We start from the raw sequence: 27,474 nt of genomic DNA on the forward strand, positions 1-27,474 counted from the left end.
TTATGTGAATAAAGTACATGTCAGATAAAACATGTATTGACAGGCCTGATGGAAATAGAACATCTTCGGTAAACTTGAGACAAAACAAAATATTCTAAATAATGTGGGATCTTTTTGTGTCTGTAATATTAATTATGCGAAAAAATGTTGGTGGAAATGTTTTATGTGCCAATAGTTATATAATAACCATCATATCAAAGTAAACTTGGAGTCATGTGATGTTGTGTGGTCCTCCGACTACGACTCATCTGGAAAGCATGCATTATGCCATGTTCAAAACAACTGTGAATTGTGAACCTGGATCTGGATAATCTCTGACTTCCAACTTCAGCGCATTCAAAACAACTGGGAACTCGAGAAAAAAAAACTCTGACAGGTAAATTTGTTTTGAAAGGTCATCCAACTCGGAATTCAATGGCGGGATCTCATGCCTCTTTCTAGAGCTCTGGCTTTCTGACCTGAAGATTACTGAGTTCATGATTCAACCAACATTTTTTCAGAGTTTCCAGTTGTTGAAAGCACCATTAGGCTACAGATGAAATAAAATATGATGAACTTCACAGGTGGTGAAAGTGCAAGGTGATGAGCTTGATGCTCCTTTACAATAAATATTGAGGGTCTTATTCTGGTGGCATGATAATCGATGCTTGACTGCTTTTTGAAAAATACAAATCATCTATCTCTTTTGTCCATAATAATCTCACCATGTAGGCTATACGTGTGCTCTAGCCAACAACATGCAGATAGTGCTGTTGGCTAGAGCACTCATGCCTAAACCAGAGTGGGCACACTTGCTATATAATGTATTATTTTTACGTGAGAAAACCATCAGTTGATGGTGGTTTTTATTTGGTACATGAGTCAATTTGATGGAAACACATCTCTGGTGGGGAAATGTTTTTATGCAGATTTTAGAATATTCGCATGAATATCTGTCACCAATTGGATGGAAACCTAGCAATAGAAGGTTACTGAAAGCAAAAACAAAAATAAGGTGGCTGGTCAGGCTGGATAGGTGTGCGTATAATGTGAATGTCTAGCAATCCAAATATTTAATGTTGGAATCTCATCACAGACATCTTTAGCTACTTTGCAACTACTTAGCTTGTTAGCTAACCCTTCCCCTAATCCTAACCTTAAGCCTTTAACTAACTCCTAGCCTTAACCCTAACCTTAACACCTAACCCTTAGTGCTAGCTAGCATTAGTGTTAGCCACAACAATTTGGAATTTGTAACATATCATACGTTTTGTACATTCCTAACATATTGTACTTTTAGCATATTAGTATCATATAGTATGAATTGCAATTCGTAACATATAATATAAAATGGATGATGGACATCAACAAATTAATACATAGCTTATGAAATGTTCATGTCATACTAGATGGAGTGTCTAGGATTTACATGCAGAATAATACGAAATGCTCTCAGACCAAGGATGATGCACAAACACAAACATAATTTCAGCTGAATGCATGCAGTTGTGCAACTGGCTAGGTATCTCCTTTCCCTTCCCTTCCCTAAAGGAGTGTCTCGGATTTACGTACAGAATAATACGAAATGCTGAGACCACGTTGCAGATGCAGCGCCTTGAAGAAGTGTTCAGTCTGAGTGCACTGCAGGTTTAGGAGTAGCATGTAATATACAGTATTGGCCACTTGGAGGCAAAACAACATCATTGTACTTTATCAGAAGATTTCACAGTCAAATATATATATATTTTTTATGCTATTGTATTTATTATTTATCAGCCCATCATGTATGCTATACGTGTAATTACTTTAAATGTTGACATCTTAAATAAGTTGATAATCATCTATTTATTGTCATTAAAGTTCACGTTCAAAGATTGAGTAGGCTATACAGAGCACAGCCCCACTGGAAATCAAGCACAGCCCCACTAGAAATCAAGCACAGCCCCACTAGAAATCAAGCACAGCCCCACTAGAAATCAAGCACAGCCCCACTAGAAATCAAGCACAGCCCCACTGGAAATCAAGCACAGCCCCACTAGAAATAAAGCACAGCCCCACTGGAAATCAAGCACAGCCCCACTGGAAATCAAGCACAGCCCCACTAGAAATCAAGCACCGCCCCACTAGAAATCAAGCACAGCCCCACTAGAAATCAAGCACAGCCCCACTAGAAATCAAGCACAGCCCCACTAGAAATCCAGCACAGCCCCACTGGAAATCAAGCATAGCCCCACTAGAAATCAAGCACAGCCCCACTGGAAATCAAGCACAGCCCCACTGGAAATCAAGCACAGCCCCACTAGAAATCAAGCACAGCCCCACTAGAAATCAAGCACAGCCCCACTAGAAATCAAGCACAGCCCCACTAGAAATCAAGCACAGCCTTACCTGGAATGCTTTATTTGTTGGATGCATTCACTAAAAGTGTTAACATTGAAAACAAGTTTTCTACCAATGCATGGAAATTATTACTATATCTTACCATGTCTGGTATTTGCACAGTGTCTTTTAGTGCTTTCTCACTCCATTTTACCAAAATAAATCCTTATGTTCAAGAATATTAGATGTAATATTAGTGCATAGTTTATAACTATGAAATAGTTGTGTGTGTGAATGTTTGTAAATGCAATAAATGTAAAGAGTCCCTCAATTCACGGAAGACATGTTTGGAGGACTTTTTTATGCCTGAGCGATGACATTGCAGATTCAATTTGCATGCAGGAAGGCATGCAAATTGCAGGCAGGAAGTGCATTCTGCTGTGTATAGCAAAAGTGAGGTGTGAGTGCAGCAAGAGTGATTGTACCTCTTACTCTGAGAAGCCTTGCCCTTTCTTCTCCCATCCATAATTCTAGCTCACCATCACTCTCACAAATTCCTCTCCTGACTTCCCCCCTTCTTAGTCTGCTTCTACTCACTGATTCAAACAGCAAGTCTGTTGTAAAGGCTTGTAGGTCCCCTAGGACATGGACGCCATTTTAGTTTTGTCATCTATGATCTGTGTGGAAAATGAAATGGATCTTAGTAGGAATAGCCATGGAAAAGCACTGATACCCCAATGAATGTGTAAACATAATCTATGTTGAGAGAATATACTGAATGTGTTGACAGTGGTATAATTGGATTTCTTTATTGCCTTTTTTGGGCACCATTATTATTTGGGATGTTGTATCTCAACACACAAGCAGATACATATACAGGAACTTAATTTGAACTGTATTGCCACAGAAAAATAATCCTGCAGCAGCAGGATTTGAACGTTTAAACCAGGGCTATTGAACTCTACCCTAGGAGGTGCGCAGCCTGCTGGTTTTCTGTTCGACCTGATTATTTATTGTACCCACCTGGTGTTCCAGGTTTAAATCAGTCCCACGTTTGAGTTTGAGGGGTTTAAACCATAATATTTATTGATCAGTGGTTAGGATATTAGCTGGCCAAAAGTAGGCTACATCAAAAGTGCAACACTGTTAATATAATTTCAGTGAATTTATGTAAATCATGAAGCTCATCTGCATTTTCTGCGCTGCAGGAAAATTCTCAGAAATGAAAGAGTTACCAAATTAAGATCCTACATTTGCATGTGTTGGGATGGCCTAAGTCTTCCCAACATATTGCATGACATTGCATTATGGGTATGTGGGAGGATAGTCCCTTAGGACAAAGACTGGGTTTGCCTATGTGCATTCATCAAAGCTGCAGTGGGATGCTTAGAAATGCCCCTGTCATGTGCTGTTGGCAGTGTAAAAATAAAATGATTGACTTAATTTACAGTTTGTTAGTTGTCCTGTGTCGGTTCAGTGATTAAATGGGTCAGGCCTCAATCTTTTCCCAATATGGTTTTGTTTTAATTGGGCATTGCATGCATCTGTCTACCAGCTTGCCTCTTCCCTCTACATCTGTAAATATTTCATTATTTTAAACCATCATGAAATGTAGCATTTCAAACTTGTTTGTATTTCTCACAGGGAGGGCCATCTACAGTGATGTGCAGAGAGAGATTATTATCTACTGTATTGTACAGTGAAAAGCTCATTTGTAAACAAGCTCAGTATGTATGTCTTAGTCACCAGTGTGTATAGGTGTTTGTGTGTGTGGTGCTCAGTGGATGTACTGTAGGGAATTTAGGCAGCGACATCCATTCAATCACTATTTCATTCTCAATAACTCTATTTAAAGAGTTCATTAATAAAACACCACACCTTTCAAAAAGTATACTGTCTGCATACATCATGAGAGTCATCTTCATATATGAAGCTGTTCTCTCTTGTTCTCCTCTGCATGTGGCTGACATCTTGTCATCATATCAGTTAGTATTTAAGATCAGGACGGTGATTGCAGATTCAGCGAAGCTAAAACATGTCTATTTGAATCTTAATGCTATTTTAACATAATAGCACACAATAACATGTATCATAAAGTATTACTTTTGGTCCCTCTTTTCATTGACATCCCTACATGTGAAAACTATAAGAAGATAAACCTGGTCATCATGAATTTGGAATACCTCTTTGCAAAGGAGACCTTGATGGGAGGTGCACATGCAGACAATAAACTGAGGCAGCACTCTGACTAAATATAGACTAATATGGTTAGGGAGTGAGGGATTTGTTTCTCACGCACGTTTCTCTATTTGCAACAAGTCTTTGTTAATATGCATCTTATAGAAATTACTACAACATAACACAAATGCTCATCTCTGTGCATTGCACGATGGATGAAAAAGACAGTCTTTTCTTGCAAATAAACCTAAACATGGAAATAGTAATGATTCATTGATAGGTATTTCTACAAGCTTGGCTGTGCGAGAGGGAAGTTTGACTGCTGAATTATTGAGCTCGTTTTAAAAGAATCTGCACACAATTAGAGGGGATTTTCCTGGAAATATGTCCTACTTCAGAAATACCTATACAGGGAATTTAGGACTTGATGGAGGTATTCTCTTATAATGACAACAATGTTTAAGTGTTTCTGTGTGTGGTCGCAGTACCGTGCACTGTTATCTGGTTTGACAGTAGGGCTCACCTTATTTAATACCCATTCTCCAACCACTTCATCTCTATAAATACTAATTGATACTAACATAAAACAGAGGGCATCTTAAAGTGTTTTTTCGAAGCAGCATGTCAATATTCAATTGAATGGATTATAAATTCTAAGCACAAGGAGGGGTAGCAAACGAGGTGAACACAATGTGAAAGTCAAAATGAGAAAATCTTAATCGTAAGATATCTTTAATTAATGCTTTCGATAATATCCTCATTATAACAGTATCAGCCAGAAAACCCAACATCAAAAATCTAAATGTAACAGGATAATAATTTAACGATGAAACACCAGATCAAACAGAGAAAAAAGAGAGGAGAAAAGTCAAACCAAGCATTCAGAATAAATAATCCTATTATATTCATTTTCATTCCTCTCCTGTTCACATTGCAATCATAATTATCAGAAGTACCTTTATCATCTTTATTCATTTTGTTAAATGTAGAATTTGAGGGGCAACGTAATAGCTGGGTCAGTCTGCAGGGACGAGTGGGGACAGGGGTTCTGAGGGAGAGCTGGTTTGTGCTTCTCAGTTGCACATTCATTCAAAACTCATGAAGGGAGTGACCGGCACATGCACCAGGTTACAGTCGTCAAGCAGCTGGAGGTGGGTGTGATCTGGGGATGGGCAGATAAGGTCATGGAGGTCAAAAAACAGACAGCAATGGTTGTCAGGGTTCACAGCATGGGCTCCCTGCAGAGCACAATCTCCAGCTCGGAGCGGTACAGCTTGCCCCCGTCCGACAGGGCCATGATGCTCTTCTTGTAGTCAATCAGGTTTTTGGTGTCCACCTCCTGAGAGAAGATTAGAGAAGACAAGACACCAGTAACTATACAGGTACTTCTGTAATGACACATTACAGATGACAAATTCAGCGTTATGTGGGAATGAGAGCTAAGCTTCAAACCTTCCATATTATCTCACCTTTTTGTTCTTTTCATAGAGGTCACGCAACAGAGCATCGAGCTCCTGCTCATCAATGTAGCCATTTCCATCCTGTAAGAAAGAGGGGTAAAATCTATCATATGCCTGCATTAGAATTGTTCTTAATCCCATACTTTCAATGGAAGTTTAAAAAGTACACTTCCCTTGACATTTCACTTATGAATAAAATATATGTACTGTATATGGCTGCTTTAGAGCAAAAGCTTTAAATGTATAAGGAGATATTGTGGAGGGGAAGGGCCATGGTACTGAAGTTACAATGGTGGGGTGTTTCTTTGAGAAGGCAGGGATACAGACTGTCTTGGTTGCGTGCTGTCAAACATTTTGTATTTTTCAAAGCTATGCACATTTTAATTTTGGCACTGTGAGCAATGTTAGTGTTCAGTTGACCTGCTCTTTCCATTATTTTTACCCATAATTCCATAGCAGTGACAGCAGCTGCCAGTGATTCAGCTGCAGGGTGGAGGTTGAAACAAACGCTGAAATAATTATGCACGTAAATGTTAGCATTTGACACACATCATGTGTACATGGACTGCGTTTCATTTATAATTGAGTGTCTGCTCCAGTCCTCTCAACAAGCATCTAGTCCAGACATAGGCACGCAAAAAGCCCTCTGCTCTGCTGAAGCATTTCAATTTTACTCTCCATCCTCACTTTCATTTCAGTCCACATTCCAAAACTTTCAGCATATTTTTTCAACTTAAGTCACAGGCTCTAACTTGTCACTCAGAGAGTCCGTGAGCTATTTGGATCCCTGCTAATAGTTGTCTTATGGATTATAAGTACAATATTGTGAAACTGTCGTACATGTAACCCTCAATAAAGAATAATGCATGCTCTTTTTAGAAAATGGAGCAACATACTTTAATTCAATAGAGAATAATGTATATGTAATGAAATATGTATCACAATGCTGACATGTAGCCGACAAAGCAATGACTACAAGAAATTAGCTGAGATACAGTGCCGGGTTTGAATTAGGCCAAATCAAATAGTCCATACATCACAATCAATTCTAGGCGTGTCAACAACACGCAAGGGATATGAGTTGGCGTTTTACTTGTTTGAAGTCAGCTCCCTATCCACTACATGTCAAGCCAGATGTAATGCTATTAGCCTAAGACATTACTACATTCTACAACAGCAGTTTGATCCTGAAATCTGGCATCACCTGTCCACAAATGATGGAATACATGTTCAACCAACACTCAAACAAGAATAGCAGGTGTACCAATCAAGCTTATTTACCTACCCGGATGAGCGGAAAGACCACTGATTTGCAGAGAGTGAAATCAGTCATAACAACAACTCAGAGTCATCCACCAAACCTGATTGAAAGTTAAATACTGTACCTACAGCCAGTGGAGTCCCACATTTTTAGCCTTTTTTGTTTTATTGAGTAAGGCAGCTCCAAAATGCAGATGTTTCAGCCAAGCTCAGTGCTTTCTGTGGTAGTGGAGCAAGCCAGCAGAAAAAAAGGAGCATTGCGCCGTGATTGGCTCAGTATTCTGTCACTCATGGGGACATTAAGCAAATGCCTAGCTTCAGTCCTTAAGTAAGGGTAGACATCCAAAATGTCAGCCCTTTGGGTCCTACCATAGAGTTCTATTACAAGTGACCTTCCAAGAAGGCTCAAGGTCATTGGCCACAGAACTTATGTCAAATCATGTTATATATGTACAGTAGCTTTGATTGGGCTGATCATGTCAACATCATACTTTCACAATCTTAGCTAGCAGTCATCATTGTGAATCAATGGCTCATCGGTCATTGGACATAAACATTAGACAACAAGTTGGGAATCAACAATGAGTTGTTTGGAAGGAATTGGTGACAGTGGCTAACCGCAAACATTGCAACTGGGAAGTCAGACTGGGAAAATACATTTTGAATGGTCATCCAACTCGGAATTGTAAATATTTTTCTTTGATGACAAAATTTGCCAACGAAGGACCACCGTGCACAACAAGATGAGTCCAAAAACTTCTTATATGCTGCTGCATAAATGATGTAATATACCAGGGAGGTATGCAGCCATATCAGCAATTTTTAAAAAAAAGGCAGTAAACGAGGCTGAATGAACTGTTTAGCTGCCAGACAAGTCTCCGCTGATAGCCAGGTGTAGTGGTGGTAAGGATTCACTTCATGATGCTGGAAAGAAAGCTCTGATGTTGAGGCAGCTTTATGTAGGACCTAAACATTTGTGGGCACCGCTTGTCACCGTTATAGTGGAATGAATGTATTGTTTAGTGTTGTGTTGTGTAGTGGCTCTGCTGACATGCTACTACAAATATTTTAGGGGGGAGTTTGCCCCACCAAGATTTACATGCTAAAATCGCCACTGCCTGCAGTATATAGCAAACTGTATCCTTTTACAATATCCAATCACATATCTAAATGTACCTTGTCGTAGAATGCAAAGATAGCATTGAACTGCTCAGAGGTCAGTTTGATACCCTGAAAAACACATTTGGAAATAAAAACATTATAACAGAGCAGCATGATGTTACTTAGTTAGATTGTGCAAATTAATGATTGTGTTCTGAAATATCAAATGATCACATTGCTGGTATTTTTTTCAGCCAAAATTACTGTGGAAAAGGGATTTGTTTTAAGGAACTGTCAGTTCCTTTTGCACACTCCTCACCTGGAACTTCAGTAAGAAATTTTCCTTAACTGGGAGAAGCCTTAAAAGAGAAGAACAGAGAACAGAGAATCATTTCCATGAAACACTTGTTAGGAGTGTCGGATGCTGAAGGCACACATGAAATAGAAACATTTCTTCTCAGTTGCTGACAGTCACCTCGCCATTTCTGACAGGCCCAGCTTCCCATCTCCGTTTAGATCAAACATCTTGAGCTACAGAGAGAGAGCGAGAGAGAAAGACAGGGAGAGAGGGAGGGAGAGATAGATAGAGACATTAAAGCAAGGGGCCTTCACCAGTTGTGACAACAACATGTATTATTTTTTTATTCAGAATACTACTCTGTTGTCAATCCATTGTACATAGAAGTTGCTACTCAACACTAAGACTAAACAATACAGATTGGTTTTCTCCCAAGAGTAATTCAGGTCAAGCTTTAGGCCTTGAGGTTCAAACAGATGTTTGAACATCTGCTGTTGGAACACACAACCCGTAGGACATCATGAGTCCCACTCCCAACCACATGGCAGCCACCAGCATGATGGGACAAGGGATACATAGCTCCCTTGTTCACATATAAAGTATATTATACAATACCCACAGACAATGACTACAGATGTAGGATTTTCAATTGATCACTCTTTTGTTGCTGACAATTTTCCTGCTGACAATTTTCCTGCAGATGCAGATGAGAATCGTGATTTACATAAAGTCACTGAAAACCTGCACTAACACATGGATATATATTAACAGTTTTCCACTTTTCATTTGGCCCCATTTTGACCAGCTAATATCCTAACCACCAATCAAGCAACATTATGGACTAAATGTTCAAATTCTGTAACTGCAGGAAGGCCAGCATCCTGGAGATGCCTCTTCACTGTTGACATTGAGACTGGTGTTTTGCAGGTACTATTTATTGAAGCTGCCAGTTGAGAACTTGTGAGGCATCTGTTTCTCAAACTAGACACTCTAATGTACTTGTCCTCTTGCTCAGTTGTGCACCGGGGCCTTCCACTCTTTCTATTCTGGTTAGAGACAGTTTGCTCTGTTCTGTGAAAGGAGTAGTACACAGCGTTGTACAAGATCTTCAGTTTCTTGGCAATTTCTCGCATGGAATAGCCTTCAATTCTCAGAACAAGAATAGACTGACAAGTTTCAGAAGAAAGTTCTTTGGCCTGGCCATTTTGAGCCTGTAATCGAGCCCACAAATGCTGATGCTCCAGATACTCAACTAGTCTAAAGAAGGACAGTTTTATTGCTTCTTTAATCAGAACAATAGTTTTCAGCTGTGCTAACATAATTGCAAAAGGGTTTTCTAATGATCAATTAGCCTTTTAAAATGCTAAACTTGGATTAGCTAACACAACGTGCCATTTGAACACAAGAGTGATGGTTGCTGATAATGGGTCTCTGTACCCCTATGTAGATATTCCATAACAAATCGCCCGTTTCCAGCTACAATAGTAATTTACAACATTGACAACGTCTACACTGTATTTCTGATCAAATTGATGTTATTTAATGGACAAAAAATGTGCTTTTCTTTCAAAAACAAGGACATTTCTAAGTGACCCCCAAACTTTTGAACGGTAGTGTACATGCGAGGATGTGGTCCATGTGGATCAATATACTCTAGAAGTGTCGTTATTCCACTCATAGTTTTACATGACTTTTACCTTGTGATTTTATATTAGTTATATTCAATTGTTTTTCAACATACTTTGGATGTGGTAATGCTGGTTATTTCTCAGATAGGTCTGTGAGGAAGGCGTAGCCAAGGGAATTAGTTTGGGGTTGGAGGTGCAGGGACTGGGGAGATGCAGTTTTTTTTGCCTGGGCTGAAGAAGTCTATATCGGTCCGCTAATACAAGACTAGTAATGGCCCAGTGCACTACTTCTGTGGAAAAAAAATGGAACTACATTTATTTGAGTGTTTACCAGCATTTGTAACTTGAGTCTGATCATTATCTGTACAAAACAGATAATCTGATAATACTTGTGAAATATAAAAATACTTGCTTGATGTTTTCCAGTTTCTTGAAATACTGAAATGGTGTTTTCATTCCTTTTCAGTGAGTGCATATATTGTCATACTTTTTTTGCACTAGTCAGCTGCGGGAATAGAGCCCACAACCACAGCATTGCAAGCGCCATGCCCTACTAACTGAGTCACATCATCACAACCCACTTGATGTCTCAATGTACTCAATTACTGTATTGTGGATTGTTTTTCTTCAGTCTACAGGTACAAACCTAGATTACCAGCCTATGTACAATACAGTAATGTACATTTACAATAAGTGATTTATAAGGATGGTAAATTAACACTGCACAAGAAGGGGTTGTTTTCCATGTTATTTCATCAAGAAAAAATATTGAATTTGATGTGACTGTTTTGCATCTTTGCCCATAACTTTGTACCTTTTGATGTAAATGTTTGAGGACAGGGTTTTAGTATTTCTGGATTCTATTAGAATGACAATCGCAGAGAAAGGGACAGAGCAACAACTCATACAATTCCAACTTTTGAATCCTGCAAGATACAGTGCCTTGCGAAAGTATTCGGCCCCCTTGAATTTGCGACCTTTTGCCACATTTCAGGCTTCAAACATAAAGATATAAAACTGTATTTTTTGTGAAGAATCAACAACAAGTGGGACACAATCATGAAGTGGAACGACATTTATTGGATATTTCAAACTTTTTTAACAAATCAAAAACTTAAAAATTGGGCGTGCAAAATTATTCAGCCCCCTTAAGTTAATACTTTGTAGCGCCACCTTTTGCTGCGATTACAGCTGTAAGTCACTTGGGGTATGTCTCTATCAGTTTTGCACATCGAGAGACTGAAATTTTTTCCCATTCCTCCTTGCAAAACAGCTCGAGCTTAGTGAGGTTGGATGGAGAGCATTTGTGAACAGCAGTTTTCAGTTCTTTCCACAGATTCTCGATTGGATTCAGGTCTGGACTTTGACTTGGCCATTCTAACACCTGGATATGTTTATTTTTGAACCATTCCATTGTAGATTTTGCTTTATGTTTTGGATCATTGTCTTGTTGGAAGACAAATCTCCGTCCCAGTCTCAGGTCTTTTGCAGACTCCATCAGGTTTTCTTCCAGAATGGTCCTGTATTTGGCTCCATCCATCATCCCATCAATTTTAACCGTCTTCCCTGTCCCTGCTGAAGAAAAGCAGGCCCAAACCATGATGCTGCCACCACCATGTTTGACAGTGGGTATGGTGTGTTCAGGGTGATGAGCTGTGTTGCTTTTACGCCAAACATAACATTTTGCATTGTTGCCAAAAAGTTAAATTTTGGTTTCATCTGACCAGAGCACCTTCTTCCACATGTTTGGTGTGTCTCCCAGGTGGCTTGTGGCAAACTTTAAACAACACTTTTTATGGATATCTTTAAGAAATGGCTTTCTCCTTGCCACTCGTCCATAAAGGCCAGATTTGTGCAATATACGACTGATTGTTGTCCTATGGACAGAGTCTCCCACCTCAGCTGTAGATCTCTGCAGTTCATCCAGAGTGATCATGGGCCTCTTGGCTGCATCTCTGATCAGTCTTCTCCTTGTATGAGTTGAACGTTTAGAGGAACGGCCAGGTCTTGGTAGATTTGCAGTGGTCTGATACTCCTTCCATTTCAATATTATCGCTTGCACAGTGCTCCTTGGGATGTTTAAAGCTTGGGAAATATTTTTGTATCCAAATCCGGCTTTAAGCTTCTTCACAACAGTATCTCGGACCTGCCTGGTGTGTTCCTTGTTCTTCATGATGCTCTCTGCGCTTTTAAAGGACCTCTGAGACTATCACAGTGCAGGTGCATTTATACAGAGACTTGATTACACACAGGTGGATTGTATTTATCATCATTAGTCATTTAGGTCAACATTGTATCATTCAGAGATCTTCACTGAACTTCTGGAGAGAGTTTGCTGCACTGAAAGTAAAGGGGCTGAATAATTTTGCACACCCAAATTTTCAGTTTTTGATTTGTTAAAAAAGTTTGAAATATCCAATAAATGTCGTTCCACTTCATGATTGTGTCCCACTTGTTGTTGATTCTTCACAAAAAATACAGTTTTATATCTTGATGTTTGAAGCCTGAAATGTGGCAAAAGGTCGCAAATTTCAAGGGGGCCGAATACTTTCGCAAGGCACTGTACTGTTCTTAATTATACAACTACCTTTTTTTTGCCAAAGCAGAGATGCTGAAAATGTTTTGTGCCTACAGCCATCTATATTAGTCTGTTAATACTAGTAACGGCCCAGTGCACTACTTTTGTGAATAAAACAATTAATATATATACTTTTACATGGATGAAGGGTTTGGGAATGGTACAGGAAGTGATTAATTTAGACTGAAAAGACTCACTATTGTCTGTGTGTACTCATGAAGCTTCTGGTCATCGTAGTGTCTGTTGGCTTTCTTCAGCAGGTCTGAGAGGAATCCCTGTGGAGTTGAGAAAGTTGAGTAAACTATAATCCCCTAATAGGTCAACAAAAATTCTATGATCTTAGAGAGTCTGGCTCGTCTATACTTTAGCGCTGAGGCCCCAGTTATTGGTTTTCGTCAGTCATATAAGTATTGTCTTACGCAGAGTTTGAAGTGTCACATACATTCTCAGATCCTTCATTGACAGAAAGGACCATTCTATCTATCACTACCAGCCTGTGTTACAGTAACACCTGCAGTTCCCTGCAGATAAGACAGCAGAAAAAGCTTTAGAAATGAATCAGTGTCAGACAACCGCCTAATGGATGGTATTACAAGTGAGGATTTGTATAGTGTCCTTGTCTGACAGCCGTTGAGACGAGAGAAATTTGCATCGTCCCTATTTTCCTCACTGTATCAACACAACAACTATACCTGCAAATCTTTGGGTGTTGGTTTCTAAACCTTCATTTACATTGTAAAGTATAATAATGCATCTCCTTGCCATCTTATATCGAATGACAAGAAGAGTTAGAAGACATTGGTTGGAGCTTTAGCAAAGTTTGTACAAAATACACACTGTAAACATGTCTTACATTGATGGTTAACAAGTGAGGAATCATACCTTCAGTTCATTGGCTTCAATGTACCCACTGCGATCTGTATCGTATCGTCGCCAAGCCTATATATGCAAACACAAAGTCACACACATTAGAAATTAAAAAATAGACATACAGCCAATCACTTGCTCCCACAGTAGTACCAATCACTTTGTAAAGGAGTACTCTCATTCCTCCACTCACACTCAAACACCCCCATATCCAATGTCCTTTAACACCGAAGCAATCAAACTGCATTATATTAATGGGATTGCATGTGACATTCATGAATTACTCTCTGGAGGGGCAGAGATCACTTTCAAAAGGAGAGGAAGAGCACAGAAAAAAATCATATCCAATTTATGTGGCTGGTAATTGTTAGTTTTTTCTTCCCGTAATCACACTAGGGTTTTCATTATACTTTCCAGATCTCCCACACATTGTGAGAGGGCAAGGAGAGAGAAATGCATTTTAATTAATGTTTTAATCTAGCAGCTGTCCCTGTTTCCAGAAAGGGCTCTTATCAAAGATAGATGCCCTCCCTCTCCAGGTCTGTTGAGAATTACAGCCGCACATCTATAATATATGATTCTGAAAATAGAAGTTTGTACTTCCTCATTCAATCCCTTTAAAAGTCTTCGCTACCACACCGGGTGATTAAAAAGCCTCATTTTCTCTTTCTCGTGTAATTCTTCCTGCCCTTGACATAATAGGAGTGCAGTGGGTGACTGGATGGTCCCTCCTGGTATCACTGATAATCAAACTCTCTCCATTTACACTGTATGAGAACTAATCTGACAGAGCTCTCAAGTGTCTCTGAAATGTAATCTCCTTTACCAGTGAGTGATTGTGGTTTTTCTCTTGGCAGAGGACACACATGACAGAGAAAAATAACCTGTGAGTAGGATACTTTTTTTAAAGAGACTTTTCTCTCAAATGATGTATTACTTGCAGTGCAATTCCCTAATATGATTTGGGATAGGCAATGATTCCAAAATGTGGATAGTAGTGTGTTTTAATTGCTTTGTCTAATTGTTTTTTTTATTATTCTACCTTATTACAGTATCTCTGTATTTCCAATCCCACCAACACACATTATAAACAGCCGGTACGAGTCTTCACATTCTTACTCAAACTAAATTAATTCTCAAACCATCTATTTTCACCACTTACCGCCATGAACTCAGAACTGGATCCAACAAACTCTCTGAAGCAAAGCAGGAAGTTCTCCTCCGTGGGCAAAATCTGAGCCAGCTGGAGAAGGAGAGAAAGAGAGAAATGAATTAGGGGAGAAAAAAATATAACCTTTGTTTCTCTGTGTTTGATTGTGTGAAAAATACTGTTTAATAATAGAATCTTATCTTTTCGACGAAGATTACTCGAATGAAGCATAGATCATTGAGTCAATCAACAGTTTCAGAACACATCTACCAGTGTCTGATTATTTCTGCATTGATATGCAAACTGTCTGAGATCATTGGTAATAATTATCACTAGCATAATCAAATCCTCATTGATCTGAAAATGAAAAAATGTCATCTCACCTCTGACATCTCAATTCTCCCATCTGCGTTCTTGTCAAACTTCTGCATAAACTCCTTCATCTTCTCTCTGAAAGTGGAGTTTGATGGGTCCTATAACACATGCACAAATACATGCAAATATATGTTTGTCATGACACAAACATCAGTAAAGATCTGTTGTTATTTTTTTTAACGCAAACCGTCCTCTCGTGTTATAGGACTGTGGTCACACACATTGTTGTGAAAGAGCTTGTTTTTATGTTAGGGGTTGTTACACTGGGCAGACAGAGAGATTGTCTCTCTAAAACAGACAAGCGTCTTCTACCCAGCTAAAGGGCTCATCATCTTCTAGTCACAGACTTTATGCAGCTACAGGGAGATGATATGTAACATGATTACTGATGCTCTCTGATTCCTGTGTTCTACACACACGAGATGTAGTGACACAAAGATTATTGCACTGACTCCTCCCAAGAAAGAGGATATCTTCCATCTGTGGAAGAACTCTCTGGAGAAATGTGTTGTTTTGATGTTGCTTAAATTATTAATTAGATCTTGATTGGACAAATCAGTCGCATTTTAATTACTGCCAGTCCTAGACGGACTGGACAGCTTAGAGACACGAGTTCATATCTATAGGGCTTGTTCCGGAACTCAATGAACCACCTACCAGAAAAGGCCACAACCTTGATTAGTGAGAAGATGCCAACATATGACTGTTGGATTAAAGAACAAACAAAATACTACCTTTACTATTGTCAGTCAAATTTGGAAAGTTGGTGGTAGAATTACTTTGTACCTTTGCCTGTTAGCCTGTTAAAGGAAACTCTCGTTACACCAATTACTATGTCCAATATGTGTTTGCATGAGGTTGTACTCCTTTGGTTTCACCTAATAAAACCCAAAACATATTTACTGTTGTATTTAATTACCAGAGCCATGACACTTTCATTGAAAGTGGTCAGTCAATCCAGCATTACAGGAAATAATGTTACAAAATGGTATTGGATTCAGTACTGTGAAAAATTACACGTAGACCCATCAGAGACAGAATAGGCCTGTGACATACACTACGTAATGTATGTGGGCAGTAGTTATGTAAACATAGATACTGTATAAACATTGCTATGACATGTTTGATTGAATTGAGCCCTAGTCAAGGCCCAGGGATCATTCCCTTACCACTCCGGCCCCTCTCCGTGCAATCTCCAACTCCCTGAAGAAGTTCTCCAGTTCCTTGCCCTCAATGTAGCCATTGCCTGCAGCAGAGGAAACAGGGATTTGACAAATCAGCCCAAGACTATCTATCATACAGGCAGTGACTGTGAAGCATCAAAGATCCCCATGTAATGCATAGTAGTACCATTGTGAATGTGTGACTCTTGAGAAGTGAGATTGTACAAATTTGACAGCAAATTAGGGCAATGCTTCCCTGTTTTACAGTAATACTCCAGAACTAAGTTTGTCTGGCTTGCTTGCTGGCTGATTGGATGGCTGGCTCAATGACTGACATAATAACTAACTCATTTTTTTGTCCAGATGGTTAGCATGCTGCAAGGCTGGCTCTGGCTGACGTGATTTGCGAGATAGCTTGCACTCAAACGTTGGAACCTGCTTAATTAAATCCCTTGAAGGGGTCTCCCAGTCTTGAAATGCACTGCTACTCTCTCTTTCTCTCTCTCTCCCTCTAATTGAGGCCTCCAAGGCCTTTTAAGTCCAGTTATTTGAAAAGACAATGGGGAAATGTCTGCCTGGCATGACAGTGTAAGAAATCGATGCAGGAATCCCAACTTCAAATAAATGTGCCTAGTTGCACCCTTGCCATGATTATTTGGATGTCTATAAATAATGGTGAAGGAAACGCTAGAGCTTTAATCTTAATGTTGCTCAAATTGAGGGAGACCCGTGAGATGATTATTATAGTGGCTTTTGACAAATACCAACAATGCCTTTCCTATCAGCTTCACGATTTAAATGTCTTTCAATTGCCTATGTATTCATTTGCCTGTGGATCCTAGTGGCATTTGCACGGACCTGAGTACCAGAAGTCTCTGGGGAAGCACTCAGTTTGATATTTACCAGACAAACAAGTACATATCATTATGGGAAAAGCACATTTGCGTTTGATTACACAGAAAACATAACTTGCTCTATATAGAGCGGATGTAATTCTAGAAAAATCATCATGATGCAACTTTATTTTATTATCTCTTTATTGTATTGACATAAAGGTTTGTATAATAGCTTTACATATGATTTAATTTACCATTACATGTTAGTATGACCAATATGATCCAGTGGATTTATATGCTCGTTGTCTATGAACTTTGTATGAACTTTGTATATGTGTTAATAAATCAAAAACAAGCTGTAGGTGTGCATGTATACTGCAGAGTATGCTGTGTATGATGATGTGACATATACACTAGCCCACAGTAGCCTATGTACTGCAGTCTCCAACTGTTTTTCAATGATCTACTCATTTACATTTTTTCTATTTCATTGGGAATTGCAAATAACAAATGACTCCTGCTTATTATTTAAACAGTTGTGACAATAGAATGTGGCCTACTGTGTTAGTTTATGTCACATTTGTGGTCACAGACAATAGCCATCTCCAACATGATCTGACATAAGCTACCTATTAGTTATTTAATGTAAAGGTATCCCTCAGAAGGCCACAACTTAAGAGTAGCATACTGTCAGCATACTGTCACAATCAGAATGCATTATGTGACTTGTTTTAGGCACATTTGACCTCTATGGCTTATCATCTCATTATGATTTTGAGTTAGCCTATACCATCAGCCATTTTGAGTTAGCCTATACCATCAGCCTATTTTGAGTTAGCCTATACCATCAGCCATTTTGAGTTAGCCTATACCATCAGCCATTTTGAGTTAGCCTATACCATCAGCCATTTTGAGTTAGCCTATACCATCAGCCATTTTGAGTTAGCCTATACCATCAGCCATTTTGAGTTAGCCTATACCATCAGCCTATACCATCAGCCATTTTGAGTTAGCCTATACCATCAGCCAGTTTTTCAGCCATTTTGAGTTAGCCTATACCATCAGCCATTTTGAGTTAGCCTATACCATCAGCCATTTTGAGCCATTTTAGCCTATACCATCAGCCATTTTGAGTTAGCCATTTTATACCATCAGCCATTTTGAGTTAGTCAGCCATTTTGAGTTAGCCTATACCATCAGCCATTTTGAGTTAGCCTATACCATCAGCCATTTTGAGTTAGCCTATACCATCAGCCATTTTGAGTTAGCCTATACCATCAGCCATTTTGAGTTAGCCATTTTGAGTTACCATCAGCCATTTTGAGTTAATCAGCCATTTTGAGTTAGCCCATCAGCCATTTTGAGTTAGCCTATACCATCAGCTATTTTGAGTTAGCCTATACCATCAGCCATTTTGAGTTAGCCTATACCATCACATTTTGAGTTAGCTATACCATCAGCCATTTTGAGTTAGCCTATACCATCAGCCATTTTGAGTTAGCCTATACCATCAGCCATTTTGAGTTAGCCTATACCATCAGCCATTTTGAGTTGTTTTTGACACATAGTTATATTCTAGGCTTCTGTGAATAACAAATCCTGATGAACATTGGCAATCATGATGGTGTTATTTATCTCATACCCCCCAAAATGTATGAACTGTTAAAACAAATACCAGCTGATTGATAACATATTCCCCACAAGACAGGGAAAAGCTACAATACTAGAAAACATTATCAAGGGACAACAACATGATCATGCCAAGTCTTTCAATGTATTATAACGGCATCATAAATAACGGCATCATAAATGTATGTATTATTCATAAATGCATTATACGCCAAGCGTCGTGGGCATCGTGGGGCCAAATTATGCGACTTGTAAGTACTTTGGACAAAAATGTCTAAATGGGATATATATATATATATAAATTATGCATTACTGAAATGTCAATATCAGACAGACATTAGTCAGGTATCTCTCTGTGTGTTCTCTATAGAAAAATGTTCGTCAACATCGTTGATTCGTCTAATAATTTCAGCACCATGTTCAGCGGCAAAATTGGTAGGTCAATCTCATGATTTGATGTTCTGGCCTAGCCTATTTGCACAAGAGCAGCAATTCACTGTGAACCATGTTCACATCCCTATGTCATGTTGTCTTTGCAGAAAATGCTTAATCCATAGAGACAGCGCAGTATAGGCCCTATTGGGTGGACCAACAGCACCAATCTCTGTTTGTGCTCAGAGAACTAAACACCCAGAGGGAACTAGTACAGTAATCCGAGAGACTCTTCGCGCCTAGAGTATTATCATTCCGCTTCAACAAATGGCCGGGACGGAATGTGCAGTAACACTATCAATAGGGGAAACCAATTATGCCTAGAGGATGCCCAAGGACAATGCGTGTGGAGGGGCGTGGGCTCGTTCGCTCGAAATGAGCCGAGAACTCGTCATTTTATAGCATGTAATAGGCTGCTGAAAGTACATAGTTGTCTGTCTCCTCTGAGTTGGGGTTTCATCTGTATAGTGAATTACATTCATATAATACTGGAATTCGATTGACAAACCCTCCTTACATTTTAGACGCACCTTTCTAAAGCAGGATTCCAACCATCAGTTATGATGCCTATGGAAACTCTTGAGTCTGTCCTGACATCATCCAGATGTGTTTATTTTAGTTTAATCGTGTTTTATAAAACAATATAGTAGATTACTATTATTACAATGTTTAAGTATTCAGTCAAGTTTAGTGAATCCTAATTTTTTGATAGGCCTATACAAAAATGACGCTTATTGTGTGATAAGGCTACATATACGTTTACAATGGACGACAGTGTGCCACACGGCCATCCCTCCATTAGTTCACGGTGCACTGAGGTATAACCTAGACTTCTGATGCCTTTTGATCGATAGACTGATCTACATTGTAATACTGATGTATTAGTTGTATCTGAGTGGGTTATTCTAGTAAGTGAATAAAAGTCATGCATCCATACAACCAACCTTTTTAAATAAAATATTAAATGGATCAATTAATACACAAGTAGCCCATTCGAACCTTTCTAAAGATACATGATTTAGTGCCCACAATTAATTACATTTAAAAAAGTATCCAGAGTTATCCAGTTGCTTTTCTAACTGCCAAGAAAGTATATGCACTAGAATGCTTATCCAGCATTTTTTGTCAAACACTTATTGTTTTGTCCAATCAAAATTCTAAGCATCCAGCAGTTTATAGCCCACGCCTTTCCCATCATGACTAAAAGTGAATTTCAATTATGATATACAAAACTTTTTAGACAAAGCTATCCCAATATCCAAGCCGCATCTTTGAAAAAAAAAACCGAAAAGTGTTGAGGGTACGCCAGTGATATGTTCAATTTGTAAACTAAAATCTGTGATAGAGTATATGTAACCTAGTCTATTCAACATGTTAGCTTACATTTGTGTCTGCATTTGAAACAATGCCTCGTTCAAAAAAGTGCTGCGTTAAATTCAAGGTAACATTTTGGATAACTTTGTGCTCCGGTACTAACCGTCCGTATCGAAATGGTTCCAGATGTCGATGAACTGGGTGGCGCTCAATTCCGCCAGATGAAGGTGAGGAGGCTGCTGTGGTTTGTTTGCCATGTTCTCAACGACTTTTCCTCCTGTGCGCTAGAATATCCCCTGCGAACTTTTTATCTGTAGGACCACAATCCACACTGTAACCCCCCTGCGTGTTGCCAGAGCTTTTAAACCAAAGCAGAGACTGCAGTTCCCATGTAGCCACGCAGGTGGCGCAGTGACACCAAGTTCAACGCCCTCGCACCTCCATTCGTCTGCGTTCGCCTGCTGATGCGAGGAATCGCGCAAGGCACAGGGACTCACTGTTCCATGCGGAGAGGGACGTTCAATAGTCGGAATGCAGCCAAGAACTTCAATGGACTGAACCGTCTGTTGCTGTTCAGGTTTGAGCTCTGCCATCAAGAACCAGATTTCTAGGCTATGTGGCTTAAATTATGTAAATCACAATGAGATGCGCAGGAAGGAATTGTCTAGCTCCATGAGCAAAACACTGCCGGTGTCATTTCCTTCCTTTATTTTCACTGTCAATTTGCATTCATGTAGAGGATGGGGATGGATTGTCATTGGATAGAGTGTTTATCCTTACTGTGTTTAAGTGTGTTCAATGGACTACATGGACACCTCTTAAATGTGTTTACAATCACAGTAAGAGACACTGGTCTCCAAGGAACTCCCCAACGGCTTGGGTTAATTATCCTTTGGCGTTCATGCATTGAGACTAGCTCAGTAAGGAGAACCAGAGCCCAGGGAGGAGTCGTGCCCGTGCCCTGGGACTGAGGACGCACAGCAGTAATTACTGTAGTCCTGCTGCTGCACAGCCACTGCACTGCATGGAGCTGCTGCATGCGCAACTCACTCAGCTTTAATTAATGCCAATTACTCGGGCTTCAGTGAAATGATTCAACCAACGCCAGATTCATTAGAAATCCACATTCTAATCACATTTTATACAGCCCTAGAGGAATCTGTGATTAGGCTGCATTATTTGAGGACCAGAACATCCAACCAACATTAAAATTATGAAAAGGAATTTTCCTTGCAACTTATAACAAACACAACATGACCAAAAGTATGTGGACCCTTGGTCGTCGAACATCTCATTCCAAAATCATGGGCATTAATATGGAGTTGGTCCCCCCTTTGCTGCCATAACAGACTCCCCTCTTCTGGGAAGGCTTTCCACTAGATGTTGGAACATTGCTGCAGGGACTTTCTTCCATTAGTGAGGTTGGACACTGAAGTTGGACAATTATGCCTGGCTCGCAGTTGACTTTCCAATTCATTCCAAAGGTGTTAGATGGGGTTGAGGTTAGGGCTCTGTGCAGGCCAGTCAAGTTTTTCCACACCGATCTGTATGGAGCTCGCTTTGTGCACGGGGGCATTGCCATCCTGAAACAGGAAAGGGCCTTCCCCTAAAATGTTGCCACAAAGTTGGAAGCACAGAATCATCCAGAATGTCATTGTATGCTGTAACGTTAAGATTTCCCTTCACTGGAACTAAGAGGCCTAGTCCAAACAAAGAAAAACAGCCCCATACCTTTATTCCTTCTCCACTAAACTTTACAGTTGGCACTATGCATTGGAGCAGGTACTGTAGCGGTCTCCTGGCATCCGCCAAACTCACTTTTATCCGCAGGGCTGCCAGATGGTGAAGCGTGATTCATCACGCCAGAGCCGTGTTTCCACTGCTCCAGAATCCAACAGCGGCGAGCTTTACACCACTCCAGCCGACGCTTGGCATTGCTCATGGTGATCTTAGGCTTTCTGCGGCTGCTCGGCCATGGAAACCCATTTCATGAAACAATTTGTGTACTGATGTTGCTTCCAGAGGCAGTTTGGAACTCGGTAGTTAGTGTTGCAAATGAGGACAGACAATTTTTTATGCACTATGCGCTTCAACACTCTGCGGTCACATTCTGTGAGCTTGAGTGGCCTACCACTTCACGGTTGAGCCGTTGTTGCTCCTAGACATTTCCACTTCACAATAACAACACCTACAGTTAACCGGGGAAGCTCTGACGAACTGACTCTTAAAAAAGGGGGCATCCTATGATGGTGCCACGTTGAAAGTCACTGAGATCTTCAGTAAGGCCATTCTATTGTCAGTGTTTGTCTATGGAGATTGCACGGCTGTGTGCTTGATTTTATACACTTGCCAGCAACAGGTGTGGCTAAATCTACCATTCCAGTGTTTTACTTGCTATATTGTATTTACTTTGCCACCATGGCCTTTTTTTGCCTTTACCTCCCTTATCTCACCTCATTTGCTCACATCGTATATAGACTTGTTTACACTGTATTATTGACTGTATGTTTGTTTTACTCCATGTGTAACTCTGTGTTGTTGTATGTGTCGAACTGCTTTGCTTTATCCTGGCCAGGTCACAATTGTAAATGAGAACTTGTTCTCAACTTGCCTACCTGGTTAAATAAAGGTGAAATAAATAAATAAAAAACTAATTTGAAGGGGTGTCCACATACTTTTGTACATATAGTGTACTTGTTTTGTTTGGACATGTCAAGGGTAATGATATTCCTGGTTTAGTGTTTCTCTATTGGTTTATACAATCTTCTTAGTCATGCTCAACTCTCCTTGGACATTCAGATGGAGTTTCAATGGTCAATAATGTAACAATTTACTTTATTTAACAAGGCAAGTCAGTTAAGAACAAATTCTTATTTTCAATGACGGCCTAGGAACAGTGGTTTAGGTGCCTGTTCAGGGTAGTCAGCTCAGGGATTTGAACTTGCAACCTTCCAGTTACTAGTCCAATGCTCTAACCACTAGGCCACCCTGCCACCCCAATGATGAATGCCTTATCTGTAGGAATCTCAGAAATTAGGGCACACCGCCTCAATATAATCCTCTGGCGAGAACTGAAAATTGTAAATTCACCCAGTTATTGAGGAAATATGTCTTGTAAATCATTGTATCCACAACCTGGCAGTGTCACACTTCCCCTTGTCTCCTCATGACATACTGCAGGTTGGGACTACACTGGCTCTGAGACTGGCTCTGGGTTCTGACCGTGACCAGAGAAACAGACATCTTTTGGATGTCATAAAGTGCTCAATAACGCATACAACTTTTTTATGGAAAGTCAGCTAACATAATCTGAAATTAGTGGTCAGCTAATATGATCTGCAACAGACAGTCAGCCAATACAATCTGAACACCTGTCACCTGAATCTTGGTACAGTTCCATCCTCCTTCATATCCAATGCTGACAGGGCGGTTTGGGAACATTGAAAGCCTTTATTCAGCAGAGATGTCTCAGTCTATTTCCACCGCAGGTCTTTTCACCATGCAATCAATAGTCTCACTTCACATTTATTGGCAAGACAGGGACAGATAGATCAGCATTCTGAGATGGGAGTTGTCACCCTGCAGAGTAGGAATAAAGTGTTGACCTTAAAACAATAGCAAAGGCTTTCTAGTCCTTCACACCCTCCCTTTTTTCAGTTATCACTCTTGCTTTGTCTATTCAAGGAAGGTGGTCGTTTGTCCCCTTCATGAATATAGATTGATTGATGTACAACAGGGAATAGCAATTGTTAATATACATATTAAAACCATCTCTGACTCATAATGTTGTATTCAGTTGTGGGTTTCCCACCTCCACTGCTCATAATATTTATTTTCATTCTTCCTTCCGCTCTACTAGTTTATGATTTTAATGAACAAATAAAGATAAACTTAAGCAAACTTTTAAAAGAGTGTGTGTTGTTCAACTGTGCACTGCTGTGTGCTGGTGGGAATCTCCCAAACTGCTTTCGGAAATGAATACTTTTAAATCCCTCTCTTATTATGGCACTCTCTCTTTACAGGCTTTCTCCCTCTGGTAGCTTAGAAGATTTGAGCCAAGTGAGTGGGGAAATAAAAAAAAAGCTTTCCATCAACAGTTGGATTGCACTGCACTGATTACACCAAAATGAAAAAGATAAAAAGAACAGGATGGAGGAGGGGAATGTTTGAGTAGTGTGTTGTTAAGAGATATCTGGGTAGAAGACAGGGAGAGCGTGCCTCTTGATCTAAAAATGAATATCGTTTTTTTTTTTTTTTATTTTAAACTTCTGTGTGTGTTTATGTAGAGTAGAAAAACCACACTCCAAACTAGTATCACATTCGTCAATCAATACCTCGATTTCTTGTGAGTGATTTACAAGTTTAGTGGCTCATATGGGTTTAGTCTTAACTGAAATCAGTCATCCACATAGAGACTTTGGAAAGCAGAGTGCCCCTGAAACAGGAAATATGGGGCCTGTGAGAACATTAACGCAAAGTGACATTAATTCGTAGTGAGCTAAAATGGAATTGGGATCTCTAGGATGATTTAGCAGTTGGTGTTTGAGCGATAAAGGGGACAAGCTGCATAAAGGGAAGGAAAATTAGCCTGGAACAGAGAAAGAGTGAAAAGACAGGAGGAAACACAAAAACAATCTCTGACATCAGACCAAAGATGGAAGAACGTGTACAATGCATGATTACCACAAGTTATCTAGCTAACTCACTGAGATATCATGACATCGTGCAATGATGTACAGGTGTTGGATCTTCATTTGATCACCCCGTTGCAGGATAACTTTAACATTTGTAGTGTATCTGTGGTTTAAAAAGGCTTCTGAAGTTTGTAATTTCTACTTTGAAATTTCAGACTTGATTTTCCTTTAAGACAAAATGTATCAACCCTTACAAAAATGTCCATCAATTATAATCCACATAATAATTCACATTCCTTGCTGCTGCAGGATTATTTTCCTGCCGTAGCAAACTGGCTCAAATTAAGATCCTACATCTGTATGCACAATGGCTCATAGCAATGCCAGGGTTGTCTTCACGTTCCCTTCAGAACACTGTTATTACACAGCACTGTTTTAGACAACTGTGTTTTTTAATCTGACCTTTGCGTGGTGATCAATAGATTTGACCCATCTGGATCATAGGAATTCAGTAGCCATTATGTTGCCTCCATTTCAGGCAAGATGAAAATCATATATTCCTTGCTAATGTCAGTTATATTTATCTTGGAGCATGTAGAGATAAATAACTACTTTGTAGAGCGACACCAATTGCATGAGAAAACAAAAAAGTAGTCACTCAAAACATGTATCACACACACTACACGCATGCATGCACACACCCACACACACACTTGTTATTTTATTCAGTGTAGCACTGTTGTAATGAATACTCAGGAAGAAAAAGGTGTAGATTCACGCGCAGAGCGTGACAGGTGTTTATTTCGCAGAAGGCAGGAATCGTGGTCACATGCAGGCAATGGTCATACACAGGTAGGCAAACAGGCAGGTGATTCAATACTAGGACTGAAAGCTATAACTGGTTCTCACAAACGAGCTATGAAATATGCTTAGTAGAGTCAAAACGAGTAATACCTCACAAATGCACAAACAGAATGAACTGAACTAAATAAGGAGCTGATGAGACCAGGTGAGTAACTAACACAGGTGAAATCAATGAACAAAAATAAAAGACACGGCTACGTTCAAGAACACAAAGACACAGGGCTACGTTCAAGAACACAATGAAACAGAACACAAGGTTGACTAAGAAAATAAACACAGAACCTTACATTCATGAGGGCGTTCCAGTTGTATCTTGGAGTGACTATTATCTTGTCTGTTAATAGAGAGTAACGGGGGCCCTAGCCTGTTCTCCCTCCCGACTGCTTATGCAGCTCACACAGGGCATTTGCTGATTCATTCATATTCCAGCACTGATTACAAGGGTGCTTGCAGTCTGCAGATACTGCTGGTGATGCTAAGAGACAAAGGGAGAGCATCGTGTCATCAACTCCTGAATTATTTACTGATCCACATGACATTAGTAGATGGTATTTGAAACATTGATGAACATTAAGTTCATCATGATGGGTAACTCAATATCATATTTGATCAAGCATGAGAGTACAACAACATGTACTCTCATTTGTAGTAACTGACAACATGCATCAGTAGAGTCTTCAATTGACATGTCACCATTGTTTCTCGCTCACTCAGGACAACACACTGTGTTTGACCTGAGCCATTTATAGACTGTGCAATTGACCATTCTACATTATGCACAACAATGAGCGGTTATTATTGAGATTGTTACAGTGATGGGGTGAGCCAACAGTGTACTATGTATGACACATAATATTGTTCTTAAACCATTTGAGAAAGGTGTTTTTTTTCTGCACTGTCATTGTCTTCATTTTGTTGCATATTTGCAGTGGTACAGAATGCCATAGATGGAGAAATATCTCCAAAGGCGTTTCTATTTCTGGCGGTGGTCTGTTAGGCTCAACGTGTTAATATTTCATCTCAGCTCCACTTCTAGTGTGTTGGCAGAACTGTTGAATTATGTAGTGGATAGGGGATGGGAAAGTTCCTTTTCATTCATCACATTTTGCAGCATATGTGTTTAGTTGTTGATGTGTTCATGTCTTGTGTTTAGGCATACAGTACTGTGACACAGGTCTCTCGAAATACTGATTGGACAGTTGAGATGGAGAGTGGAAGCGTATCCCCCTTCTATTTTTCTCTCATTTCAAAAGATTCCTCCTTTTATTAATCAAAGTCATTGATGACAATCAATTTCTTGCCTTTTTCAAGCAAAGCATAAAATTCCTTTACTTCTCTAGGAAGCATCTTAAAGATGGAATCCTCACTACGGGAAACAGTGCCTTGTCCGCCCCACGGCTGTTGTTGTT

The 27,474-nt window shown here is 39.7% G+C and overlaps 1 protein-coding gene across 1 annotated transcript; it reads right to left on the reverse strand.

Annotated features, from left to right (window-relative positions):
* Positions 1-5,191: 5,191 nt before the first annotated feature.
* On the reverse strand, positions 5,192-20,913 carry LOC135508711 (calretinin-like). The gene is made up of 11 exons (XM_064928940.1): positions 20,731-20,913; positions 16,363-16,439; positions 15,202-15,291; positions 14,831-14,911; positions 13,684-13,740; positions 12,999-13,076; positions 8,773-8,828; positions 8,617-8,656; positions 8,373-8,426; positions 5,946-6,017; positions 5,192-5,815 (listed from the first exon to the last, which is right to left on the reverse strand). Exons 1-11 carry the CDS (start codon positions 20,822-20,824, stop codon positions 5,699-5,701), a joined length of 816 nt encoding a protein of 271 aa, XP_064785012.1. The 5' UTR covers positions 20,825-20,913; the 3' UTR covers positions 5,192-5,698.
* Positions 20,914-27,474: the final 6,561 nt, after the last annotated feature.

The sequence above is a fragment of the Oncorhynchus masou genome, chromosome 22, assembly GCF_036934945.1.
Source record: "Oncorhynchus masou masou isolate Uvic2021 chromosome 22, UVic_Omas_1.1, whole genome shotgun sequence".
Taxonomy (NCBI): Eukaryota; Metazoa; Chordata; class Actinopteri; order Salmoniformes; family Salmonidae; genus Oncorhynchus; species Oncorhynchus masou.